Raw genomic sequence first — 13,561 nt, forward strand, 5'->3', positions numbered from 1 at the left:
ATTTCCTCTGTTATATCTTCAATTGCACGTGTTCGCTATCTAAGTAATACCTATCTATATAATACAATCTCATATGATTTAAATCAGGCAACTTCAATGAAGTTTATTACTTGCTAGTAATTATTGTCTATTATTTTGCTCTTTCTTATTGCATTTAAATCAGTCTGACAGACAGTTACAGCACGCCATTAAACTATTTTAATAGTTGAATGTTGTAGAAATACGTTAACATCTAATTAAATAAAAAAGACTCCATTTTTTTCGGTGAGATTTTTTTTTTCAGAAACGTTATGTTGTGTTGGACAATACGGCTAACTTAATTATTATCAACAAGACTGCAATGCAGGCTTGTTGTCTGCCTGCAGTCAATTTATTCGAAATAGTTTTGAAAGTTTGCCTTGACATACCTTTTTACTTGACAAAGACAGATAATGCCATTTTAATAAACATTTTTCCTTGTTCATCTTAGAGCTCTATCGAACGCCACCTATCGGGTCCAATTGTAAATCTACGACGTTTTAAGTTACTAGACAATAACCACCTACCCAAAATCTTCTGGAATAAAAATATCATTAAAATCGTTTAAGCCAATTAGAAGTGCTCTAGCAAACACGTACAAAAGAATTGAAAACACAAAGATTTTAAAGGAAGGCCGCAAGTTTATTATGATAACGCAATAAGTGTAGAAATCTGGTTTTGGGACGAATACTGGTAATAAAATTCGAAAACAGTTATGTTGCACTTTATATTAACAGTTATTCAACTTGTTCCTACCAAATTTGTATAAAAACGAAGAACTGGCACAAATTACATAAGAACATATAAGGATATAGATAGGTAATATAAGTATGTAGTTATATAGTGCTATATAATTACTAACTACAACACCAAATTTAGTTAAATCATGAACTGACTACATTATAATGTATATTTTGAGTATCTTGGAATCAGCTCTAATGATTTGGATAAAATTTACTTCACGTGTTCATTTGGGGTCGAAACTGATATACATCATCATATATTAAAGAAAATGTTTTCGCAGACACCGTTGTCACTCCAACAAGAGTACCAGGGCTATTATAGGCACAGTCAAACCTGAGTGGTGGAGAACTGGATGAGCAAGATAACTATAAAAGTGAGAGTAATAGCCCCGTCATTTAAACCCTCTAAAACTCGTAAATGAGACGTAGAAATAGAGAAAGTTGCTTTCCTCTCTCAGACTTAAATTAATTTCAAACGAGTGTAAGGGTTTGTTTACTGGGGGTTAAGTCGGCCTTTGACAACAATAAATTGTTTTTTATTTTTTCGTACGCAATTATAATTAATTTTGTAAAATACATTATGGAAGTTGTTTTAGAATATGAACTATCCTTTGGGTTTGTTCCTTATGGAGATTCGCCGGAACAACAAGATGGATAAAGACGTTAATATTATAATACTAATAATAGACTTTATTAGCAACATAATTAGCAAAAATACGGAGCTCTAACGGAGACAAACATTACGGAGTAATATTTAAAAATAGCACAACTCAAGATGAAATAATTATAAATCTTCATACATTCATTATATCTTCGGGTCAATCAATAATATTTATGTTGGACTGACAATTGGCAGCTGACTGTGCCCGTCATCAAGGAATATCCAGTTTTAACCGGCTATTTCAGTAAGGAATTTGTAACATGATGAGTTGCCCTAATTATATAAATCAATTAACTGGTCGTAACCATTGAGCTATTAGTGAAACAATTAAGATGAGTTAAGCTTTTGTGTTTACAATAATACAGTGGTTCTTATTTAGAAATATTTGGCTTTTGGCGCGTTAGGAAATAATTATCAGAGTGGATTTTTTAAGATTCGCGCGCACATTGTCACCCAATTTCGACACACTGACGTTGAAACTTGAATTTGAATTTGTTACGCTAAAGAAGAATAACTTTATGCGTGTGTACTGGGTACATAAGTACACACACGCTTATTTAGAGTTCCTAAACAAATTGGCAAAAAACGGAACCCTTATAATAATAATATAATATTAACACACCTTTACACAAATTATCTTGCCCCAAATTAAGCATTTAGTCTATGTTATGGGTTACAAGACAACGATATATTTAATACAATATACTTACTTAAACATACATATATATATATATATATATATATATATATATATATATACATACATATAAACATACATAATTTATACATATATACATCCATGACTCGGAAGCAAACATCAATATTCATCATATAAATGCTGGCACCTACCGGCATTCGAACGCGGGAGCTCTAGCATAGGTAGGATCGCTCGCCACTCGGCTATACAGGTCGTCATGTCTGTCTGTCCGTGTATGTCATAGACACTTTTTTCCGAAACTATAAGAACTATACTATTGAATCTTGGTAAGTATATGTATTCTGTGAACCGTAATAAGATTTTCACACAAAAATTTAAAAAATAACAATAAATTTTGGGGGTTCTCCATACTAAGAACTGAAACTCAAACAATTTTTTCTTGTGGGGTATCTATGGATAGTTCTTCAAAAATTATATTGAGGTTTCTAATATCATTTTTAACTATACTTTTCCGCGAGAGACACTTCCAAAGTGCTAAAATGTGTGTCGTCATCCCCTGTAACTTCTAAAAAAAGAGAATGATAAAACTAAAAAAAATATTATTATATTAAAGTAGTTTTTAATACGTCATAAATCGTATTATCAATAACTAAATTGAAAAAAAAATCACTATTATTAAAACATCGATCAAAGTTACAACGAAGTACAAGAACTTTTATATTCTCTTCGCAAACGTTACTATGCCATTTCATGAGTACGTTTTACTCTCCATATGTTCTCATACCGGGCGCCTTATATGAAAATCGATTCTTAAGGAGTAAACTCCAAAACCCGCGGAAGATAGTTCCATTCACCATTGAAATTTGAAATTTGAACTTGATTGCACATAGATTAGTTATCTCATTCTTTTTACAAACCGACCGAGAACTCCTGATATAAGCACAAAAACAACCGGGCATATTATAAACAGAAACATCTGATTCATGACCGTGGGTTCACTATCCATAATTGTATTTATTATTTTAATGATTACTTAATACATTTTAGAGTAGACAAAGCTGTGGAATGAGCTTCCTTGTGCAGTGTTTCCGGGATGATACGACATGGGTATCAAATCAAAAAAGCGTACACCTTACTTAAAGGCCGGTAACGCTCTTGTGATTCCTCTGGTGTTGCAAGAGAATGTGGGCGGCGGCGATCACTAACACCCGGTTACCCGTACGCTCGTTTGTTGATGCCTACTACTCGGCTAAGTCGAGTTAGTAAGTCTTTTGTGGGACGATATATATGCTTTTACAACAAGATCCCAGAAAATGTTCAAAAAAAAAAACAAAAGTATAACGTTATTCAAAAGTATTGTTAAAAAACGTTTGTGTGGTAAAGGTTACTATAATATAAATGACTTTCTAAATGATACCACAGATTGGGAATGGAGTGACCACCCTCACGCTATTAAATAATAAGTTTAATTGTACAATATTACTTTGTAAACATATTTATTCGATGAAAAAAAAGCCCGCTGAGTTTGTTGCGCCCATTCTTCTCAGGTCTGAGGCATTCATTTTAGAGTGGGTGGTAGTTTTTGACTTTCAATAAGTGATGTCACATCTTATTTTGAATAAAAATATTTGAATTTGAATTTGTCCTCCTTTTTCCATAAAAATAAAAGACAGGAATAAAGAGGATTTTACGTTGATACGTTGCGAGGCAAATGAGGAACATTTATGACCGCATTTATACATTTTGGAACAGAATAATGGCAGCATGTGAAAGCTCGAAAAAAATAAATTATTATTAATAAATATCTTAATTTTTTTATTGTATCAATCCTTTTAAGAACTCGGAAGCTCGATAGAAATTCTAAGATGTGCTTGAGAAAAAATGACGATCGTACACTAAACCAACCAACAGTCCACAATTTATTTGTTGTAGAAACATCAATAACGGATAATGTTTAACATAAGTGTCCTAGAAATATCTTAATTAAACAAACTTATCTGTTGAATAAATATTTTTCACTGAAACATTTTACTGGTAACGATATTAGCGGATCAATATACAAAATTTACAAAAACCTATTTTATGTTTATGGAAAAGTTGTTTTTTTCAGTTGACTGTAAATATCGTTACATCTTTGACAGAGAACTTTAACTAAGGTATAGTTCAGTGCCGCAGAAATGCATTTTATAACTATAGAGTAACGGTCGTTTTACTATTCATTTTAAAACAAGTACTACTTCTACAACTTTCCAGCCTTTGAGAACCGCTGTACCTACATGCGGCTTAACCAATTATAATTGAGACATTAGACCTCCCAGTATGTTATTAGCGGATGGCCGATGCCAGACACTGTATAAAAACATTGCCAAAGAATGTAACGGTCTTTGAAGATTTTTAACTTGAATTACATATCCTTGTCACTCACGTATTTCTTTCTTTCTTGCTCACGCAGAGACCGACCGTGATGGAGATCTAAGGAAATTCTTTATTATTACCATTTATTTGGTAACCATGGTCAACTCATTTCATAATTACTCATTGCAGCTAATGCGTGATTTTGGAATTTCGTCGATTTGTCTTTTATCAAACAAACAATTTATTTTTCATCAATTTTTGAGAAAGAAGTAATTACGGAATGAGCCCAGAATGATAGGTTTTTATAAAGCCTTCAAATTAAGCATTAAGAGTATGTTCCGACATGCACTGCGAGCACTGCACAGTGCTATCACTGTAGAAAAATTCGTTCCGTTATGGACTGCCAGTATACTGCCGCAGTACCCTAAGGAAATATATGACGTCATCAATCGCCGCCATATTCTACTGTGAGCACTTGCGTTTTCGAGGTAAGGTACTCGCAGTATTTTGATCACGTGATCAGTCAAAACTACTCGACTGCCTAACATTTTTTATACTATACCTACAGTTTAATCCGAAATATTTTTTATTTGACAGTACTCCAAATAACAGTTTTTTTAATGAACTAGAAAACTTTAATACACTCATTTGAATGCTGCGTCAAAAATACGGCTGACACTATACGGGATTGCGCTCCGTTAGCTGACTTAAGTAACCAATATAACTGGCTATAAAGGAACGGCTTCACAGTATACTAAATTAACGTCACACTGTGCAGTGGTCGCAGTGCATATCGGAAAATACCCTTAATCAACTTTCGTTTGCATATGTAGGCTATGATTTTCTTAAGTCTATAGTCCCAATCAAAAGTAGTTTCTACGGTAGATATTTTATACAAATAGTTATGCATTGCATTCAGATCTATTGTGTAAGTTCCAGGGATTACCTTATAATATTATGCTTTATTTTTATTTTTCAGAAATTACCATATCCAAAGGCAGTGGGATTTATAATCACCAATGAGTTCTGCGAAAGATTCTCATATTATGGCATGCGAGGTAATTACGACTTTGATTCTTAATTTACTTTTAGAAATAAATTATACTTATAAACCTAGAAAAGGAAAACAAAAAACAAGAAAATAAACATTTTCCACGAAATTTACGGTTTGTGACAAGTCAGAATGTCATAAAAAAATCTCAGCAGGTAGCAAATACCAAACTGTTACAAACAGATATTATACAATATTACATACATTCAAAAACCGAAAATATACAAAAGAAAAGAAATACAAAATAGTTACAATAATGAGCACATGCTAGCAAAGCGACCATTATGGACTGATAATAATACCTATGGAGATGCTAAATTGTACAATGGAGTATCTAATGATATGAAAGATGCAGACACATTTATATTGTTATGTGCCCTTTAGACAAATATATAACATATGACACTTCAAATCAAATCAAATCAAAATCACTTTATTCATGTAGGTCAAATGACACTGATGAATGTCAAAAGTTTCCTTTTCTTTTTACACTTGCCACCACTTCGGAAAAGGTTGAGCTTTAATGAGAAGAAATGGCAAGAAACTTATTGCCACTCTTCTATATCCATATTTACAACTTCATCGTTTTAAAAATCATTTCAATTACAATAAATTATGTACATAAAGAACGAATAACCCCAACGTCAAATACTCAGTTTTTAATGAGAATTCAAATTATACTGTGTGTCAATGTTTTTGGACAATCTTGTTATTATACAGATAGTGCGAATTATGGCAATTTTAAGAAACCTAAACTTGGCTAGTATATCTGATTTTATCAAGCAGTTCCGATGCCTACTCACGGGTTCACCAGATCAGTTCAATGGTTTCACATTTAATATTCGATACCTTTTAAACTTTGATGGCTATATCTTATGACCCATTAAATACTAACCATTGAGAGGTTTTGTAGGGCACATGCGGTCTCTCATTCTTCACCCTATTTTTGACTTCTGCACCGTTCTTAAGTACGTTTCGTACGACATCGCTTAACTGACCACTGTGTCTCTTCTAACGCATTTATCGCCGGAGTAATCCTAGGAGCTGTTCGACTTCATCCCTGCTATTGAGTGCCATTATAGCACCACATGTCTTCAAACTGATATATCATCCTCATCACCCGAATGTATAACGTTCATTCAAAGTGTGGTTATCAAGCCTTCTTCCGCGTCTACCCGTCTAAAAGGCAGGTAATCCTCATGTCTGTTTGCTGTTAGTATCCAAGATGATATGGGCGCTTGTCTTCAGTTATCATCAGCGGCCCGTACTCTCTCTTTACCACAAATGACCATCAGGAAATAATACCTACTACTGATTTTTTAATAGCCGATTCCAATCCATTTGTCTTTTCAATATTTCACGACAAATTTATAATGTACGTACGCTCCTGCGCTTCGCAAGGCAACCATCAAAGTAGGTAATTCTGTTCAAAGCAAACACGTTTGATAATCTGATTATTCTTTAAACGTCTTTATTTGTCTACGGTCCGCTTAGTTAAGAATTTCTTATCAGTAAAACGACATATTATAACCTAGTTTTGTACGGGGCTTCTACGCATTTTAATGTTATTTTTAAATATTTTTATTGAAAGCATAGGCAATTGGTATAAGGTTATTATTGTACTTAGATTAAGAATAATTGTTAAAATACGTTTGTGTGGTAAAGGGTCTATAACATAAATGACTTTCTTAATGATACTATAGATTGGAATGGAGCGACCGCCCTCATGCTATTAAATAATAAATTTTACTGTACAATTTTACATTGTAACCATATTTTATAAAGAAGCCCACTGAGTTTGTTGCGGTCGTTTTTCTCAGATCTGAGGCATACCTTTTGGAATGGGTGGTAATTTTTGACTTTCAATAATTGCTCGTAATATCTTGTCTGTCTTGTATCTTCTTTGAATAACAATAATTGAATTTGAATGGCATATAAATATAAAGCATAAACAAGTATATCTTAAAATTAAATGTAGAATTATGGTATGTTATAACACATTACTGACGATGACTAAGTTAATGTGTTACGTAATTAACGTGGGTGCTTACCTATCTATGTGTATGTATATTTTAATGGCCTGCCCGACATACATAATATAGTTTACGAGACAATCTGTTTTTACTGTATTGCTTAGAATATTGCTGTTATTATTAATAAAAAAAAATGTAAATTTACAGAATTAGGTATGATTTTGTGAAAATCCATTGCTATTTCAAAAGTTATAAATTATAATCTTTTACAAAACCACTCCGAAGCTAATAAAACGAAAATAAGTTACCAAAGTCATCTAAAATATCCACATCTTTGGCTTGTACAATTAATTTCGTTTTTGGTTTTAGCGATACTGGCGCTATATATCCGAGACAAGTTGGGATATACAGAACATGGAGCGACAATTGTTTACCACACATTTACAATGTTTGCGTATTTTTTCCCGCTTATTGGAGCCATGATTGCCGATGGATGGTTGGGAAAATTCAGGTAAGCTTTCGATGCCACCCGACTTATTTAAAAATAAATATGATCTTGATTTATTCGTTTTACCTGATGTGAAAGAAAGGCGTGATTACAACTAAAAATTAATTCAACATTGTATATAAAAATTGGTATCTTTTGATATTATTCCACCCCTAAACTAAATAAGGCTGGAAAGGGTTTCATTTTTAATTTCGCTGATTTAAAACCCAGAGTTTTAAAACTTATTGGTTAAAAGATGAATACAGGAGAAAATCAGCCCCAAAAGGGGTACACCTAGAGTTGAAAAACGGAGGTTCTGGCACTAGGTAAAGATTCGTATATATCGTACAATCATTATTAGAATATTATAATATGTAAACGATTTTTTAAAGAGTGCCATTAAATTATACTGTGATAGTTATTTGCACTGTTTCTTATCTCAGACTATCGTTTGTTTCCGAAGCAGTTCCACTCTGACTTCAATAAAAAATCATTAGTAAAAACAAATGGAAAAACAAATATTTTATCAGCCTGTATTTTTTTTATAATAATATCAATGAAAATAAATAAATTATGGTGTTTATAACTTCTATACTAAACATTTTAATAGTTAGTATTGCGAATGCAATCATGAAGTTGGAATAGTCGCGTACCTTAACCTAATATTATGTATGTTTTAAACACGTTTGAAGTTGGTACATTAAGCCTACATTTACCGGTTGTTCACTTTATCTTTAAATACTATGCATAATTAATACGTATAATTATTACTTGTCCTGACTGGCTGTGGTTTCACTTTCATCAACGTTAGGCTTAAACTGCTGTGCTACAAGCTAATAAGATACATTATGCATAATGTTGAGGAACGATAGTCTTTTTACTACACTGCTATTTTTTTAATGTGTGAAGTTAATTATTCTCTATAAGATTCTTAATTTTATTCGTATTTGCATCATTATTTTGCACTCCTGCACAAGTACCATAGTGTTGGTACTAGGCTATTAAGACTTAATATCTTATGTCTCAAATTGACAAGCATAATTATTGTGATGCCGGCCAGAATATTGGTTGTTTTAAGTTTATTGGTCAATACAGAACAAAAACATTACATTTTTATCAGATAAGTACCACAAAAACCTCACGGGTTCATCAGGGTACATTTCATGAATCCAATATTTTTTAGGAAGTATCCTTTAAAACGTGTTTCGATTTTTGTGATGTTTATGTATATTTCTTTCAGCTATTTGGACAGTTCGTTAATGTATTCTGGTATAAAGTAATTGACAGTTCAATCAAGAATCCTGAGCGATAGTATATAAATATATAATCGACAAGTGTATTACTTTTTCTTTTAAATCTCTGGAGAGTTGCAATAATGTATGTAAATATAGGCGACAGGCATGTCGCAAGGAATTAGCACTTACACCGTTTCTATTACATTCCTGTTTACATTTCTATGCGCAGAACTTGTATTTTATATGTGGTATATTAATTATCATCGTCGATTTAGTAATGAAGTCCAACTCAACTAAAGTTGCGTTAAGCTTGTAAAATTCTAATTGTATTTTTCTTTTACAGAACAATATTTTATTTATCGTTAGTTTACGCTACTGGAAGTATTCTCATATCACTGACAGCCATGCCACCCATTAATATACCAAAACTGTAAGTTGCTTTTTCACTACTGCTCGTATTATATGTGTATGTATGTGTGTATCATCTTATGTTTGAATAAGTAGAAACAAAATTCACTTGATTTGCAATAATAAAAATTCGGCTGTCCCCTACTATTTGAAATTTAATCTTGTTTGAACTCGAGAAGTGTGTCTAATGCAGTGAAGTACCTATTATGTGTTAATAACTACGCGGAAACATTCATTTTGAAATTAAATATAATTCGATAATATTTATAGCATTTTTTATAAATAATTCGATTATTTTTTAAAAAAAAGCTAACATTAGTTTTTGCTGTTACACTTAGACGCACGAAATTATATTTTTATAATAATTTTGGTGATTTAGCTTCACTATTTTACTCGATCGAATAATGTTACTTTTTAATTAATTAATTTCCTTATTCGATATAATGTACAGACTATAGAAAAGTATTTAGATGATGCCGTGATAATTATCCTTTATCCAATATATATATAATCATTTATACGTTTTTGATTTAAACAGATTATAATTGTCGAATTTTATTTTTTAGGGAATTTACAATTATATCCCTACTGTTGATAGCATTTGGCACGGGTGGTATTAAACCTTGCGTATCAGCATTTGGAGGTGACCAGTTCAAATTACCAGAACAAGAGAAATATCTTGGATACTACTTCTCTTTGTTCTACTTTGCCATAAATGCGGGTAGTTTGATATCAACATTCATAACTCCGATCTTCAGGGCTGACGTCCACTGTTTCGGCGAAAACGACTGTTATTCTCTTGCCTTTGGTGTTCCCGGCATCCTCATGGTTTTGTCAATATGTAAGTATATTTAAACTTTTTCTTATCTTAGTTTGTGGAAAATCTATATTATATTTTACTAGACTGTAAGGTGCAATTCATAACATCACCTATTGACACCATCTTTTGATAGGATCACTACAGATTTTGATAGCCGATATTCTCTTTTTTTTTTCAGGGGAACCTATTTATTTTGAGCTTACATTGCATGTTGAATTGCACTATGCTAGGCTAGCAGTGATAACTGCGATTTCTATAGTTCTAATAGTCGAAATCCTACCACGCTTATGGAATTTAAAGTGTAAATAATAAATTAATTACAAAATTGGTATGATATCTTTAGCTACCCGTGTGCCATTCAAGTCTTTGACGATAATCTTGACAGTTTGCAGCAGCGTAAAATAGCAAAGCCTGTGCCGGTAGAAAGCTCGTTAAAAATACGTTCTAATTATTTTAGTGCACATTAATTGCTATTGCGTAGTGTCACTATTGCTTGGCGTCAAAATTATAGCATGGTTTTTTTGTTCCAAAATACTATAAACTTCGACTATTTGACTACTCAGTACTACGACATTATGCTTCTTATACTTATCATTAGCGAATGGTTTTAACTCGTGATTCAAAAAACCATGGATACATTGTAACGATAAAAGTAACGTGTACCTACAGCATTAGTAGGAAAGAAATATCGAATGTTATCGGCTGTCGAAACGTGTCACACTTTTTTTTTTAATTCGAGAAGTCTATCTATTATTAAGATTGATACGAGATTGGGTCAGGGATTGGAAATAATACTCCACTAATAGGCACGAGTTTTATTTGCCTTCACTTTTCTGAACATGCACTTCGCCGGTCTGCCGCTGTTCCTCTCTCTCTCCTCTAGTCGGTGGCGGTACCTCACCGCACCGGTCACTAAGTCTCTTCTTTCTTGTTCTTCCTATTTTACTTTCCACTACGTCTTCTTTTCTTCTTCTTCTTTCTTACACTTAGTACGGCTTATATGCCCCCGGATCTGTTCTATTTTCAAAATGATTCTCCCATTCCATCTTATTACAATGACAATATTATTGCATGAACAGAATTTCATAGCTAGGAAAATAACAGAGGCTGAATTTTGTTGACCTAATTATTTAAAGTAAACCACAGGGGACTCTTTACTAATAATATTTCTCAAGCGATTTAACAGTTCTTATTACTTGGTACATTAAAACTATTGCAAACTTTGGGTCCACATGCAGAAGCCTTAGATTAGAGATTGGGAGCGCTGCGCTCCAACTAGATACCGCACTACCTAAGAACAATAGCTTTTTTTATTACGGCAACTATAAGAATCTTGTGTGCGTGGCATCTTGACACTCAATGGCATCATTCTAATTTTGTAACATACGCTTCGTGTTATTGTGAGCTTCAACGAATCTATTACAAAAGATTTCATTGAGATCGGTCGAATAATTTAGGAGTTATTAGGGAACATACAAACATACATTCTCTTTTATATATATAAGATAGATTGATATTAATAAAATACAAAACACTTAATGACGATATGTGTCTTTCTTATTTTTTGTAGTATTATTTTTACAAAGTTTTACTACGTAACGCGGCATTTTAGTTTCAATTATTCGCAAAGTTTAACAGAACAAGTGGCACGTCAATGTCACACCTTCTTTGAGGGTGGCTCGAGTACGCCCAACGTAGTATTAGTTGCCGCAATTTTCGAAAACGCCTGCGGTATCTAGTTGAAGCGCAGCGGAGACCAATTATTAATCTAAGCCAATACCAATGAAACAACATAACAATAAAACTAATTTCTTGTAAGTGATTTATCTTCAATGAGACGATTTCTCAAACAAGAAGAACATACAGAAGCGTTTGATTCTTGTAAAGTTAGAGCATAAGCTGGACGTCCGGCTCGTCTCGTCCCTTATTTTCATAAAAAAAAACAAAGTATATCACTGTTACTGCTATAGCTGGCATCTTTATATTTAAATAGGCTGTGAATCAATATTTTCTTCTAAATGCATGATTCTATGATGCACCATTAGATTTTTTATCCTCTTTTACTTTATACATAACTTTTTCGAACGATCTGTCCACGAAGCTTCGTTGGTTTTACGTTTATACAGAACAACAATTCTGAGAAGCATACGTGTCAAGAAAATACTAAGGATGAAGCGGGAAACTCGTCCTCTTTTCCCTATACACTTTACCCAAAACGTGCAAAATCAACAATGTAAAAACATATTTTGATTATGATTTTAATACCAACTCGAGCTGGTATTAAGAATACTCAAAAACGTAGTTAATCTACAAATCGGAATTGTTACTCACTTAGCTTACTGTAAATGAAATGAGTATAAACCTGATCAAAAACCAAACTAAAAACCCACAGACTTATTTTCTTATCACAAAACATGCGAACGACTTTGTAATTGAAGTTATACTTCTTTAGGCGCGTTATGAAAAAAAATGAGTGAGAAATTTTAAGTTGCGCGCGCATCACTGTAACATAAAAGTAACAGGGTGAAGTTGGTTCCTAAAAATTTTCTGGGGTTTGCGACATTCGTTATTTTTTTGGTTTCTTTGTTCATTATTAGGATAGGCAAGGGTTCAAGCCAGTGCAGCCGTATTCGTTACTTAATAATTAATTGTCAAAGCAATCGTTGCAAGATTTTTACAATATTGTTCTTTCTACAAACGTAGAATAGCACGAGGAATAAATAATTTTAAGGATTTTTGCTTTGTTAGGCCAAAGAAGTATGACTTCTTGCGTGCATACATAAGTACACACACTCTTTTTTTGATTTAACTGTCATGGGTGTCGTCAAACATATCACACGCTTCCGCAACTTCTAACCTCACCTGTCATAGTTTTTACTTTTTAGAAGAATCGATTATCATTCTGTTCTGAGGATTGTCATCATACCTCAGTTGTTCGCTTTGCTCGGGCATCGCCTAATCTCTGAAATGGCTGAACCAATTATTAATACTCATGGTTAACTCAGGCGTCATTTGTAAGCAAAAGTGTTAAGGTTTTTTATGGTATTTGTACTGTAACTAAAATTGTACTTAATATATTGATATAGAACTAAAGAGAAAGAGTATAACGCGGGGCGAGGAAGACCTTTATCTAAAGTTCGTTCGCCGTTTTT

At 32.9% G+C, this 13,561-nt stretch overlaps 1 protein-coding gene across 2 annotated transcripts in view; it reads left to right on the forward strand.

Moving 5' to 3' along the window:
* Positions 1-13,561, forward strand: part of LOC126979040 (peptide transporter family 1-like) — a 40,436-nt gene that overhangs the window by 16,326 nt on the left and 10,549 nt on the right. For both annotated transcript variants that reach the window (XM_050828215.1, XM_050828216.1), the window contains exons 2-5: positions 5,415-5,493; positions 7,829-7,970; positions 9,525-9,611; positions 10,156-10,430. In XM_050828215.1, coding sequence (XP_050684172.1) covers positions 5,415-5,493; positions 7,829-7,970; positions 9,525-9,611; positions 10,156-10,430 — 583 coding nt within the window. The remainder of the gene's footprint in view (positions 1-5,414; positions 5,494-7,828; positions 7,971-9,524; positions 9,612-10,155; positions 10,431-13,561) is intronic.

Source organism: Leptidea sinapis, chromosome Z, assembly GCF_905404315.1.
Source record: "Leptidea sinapis chromosome Z, ilLepSina1.1, whole genome shotgun sequence".
In the NCBI taxonomy this organism is placed as follows: Eukaryota; Metazoa; Arthropoda; class Insecta; order Lepidoptera; family Pieridae; genus Leptidea; species Leptidea sinapis.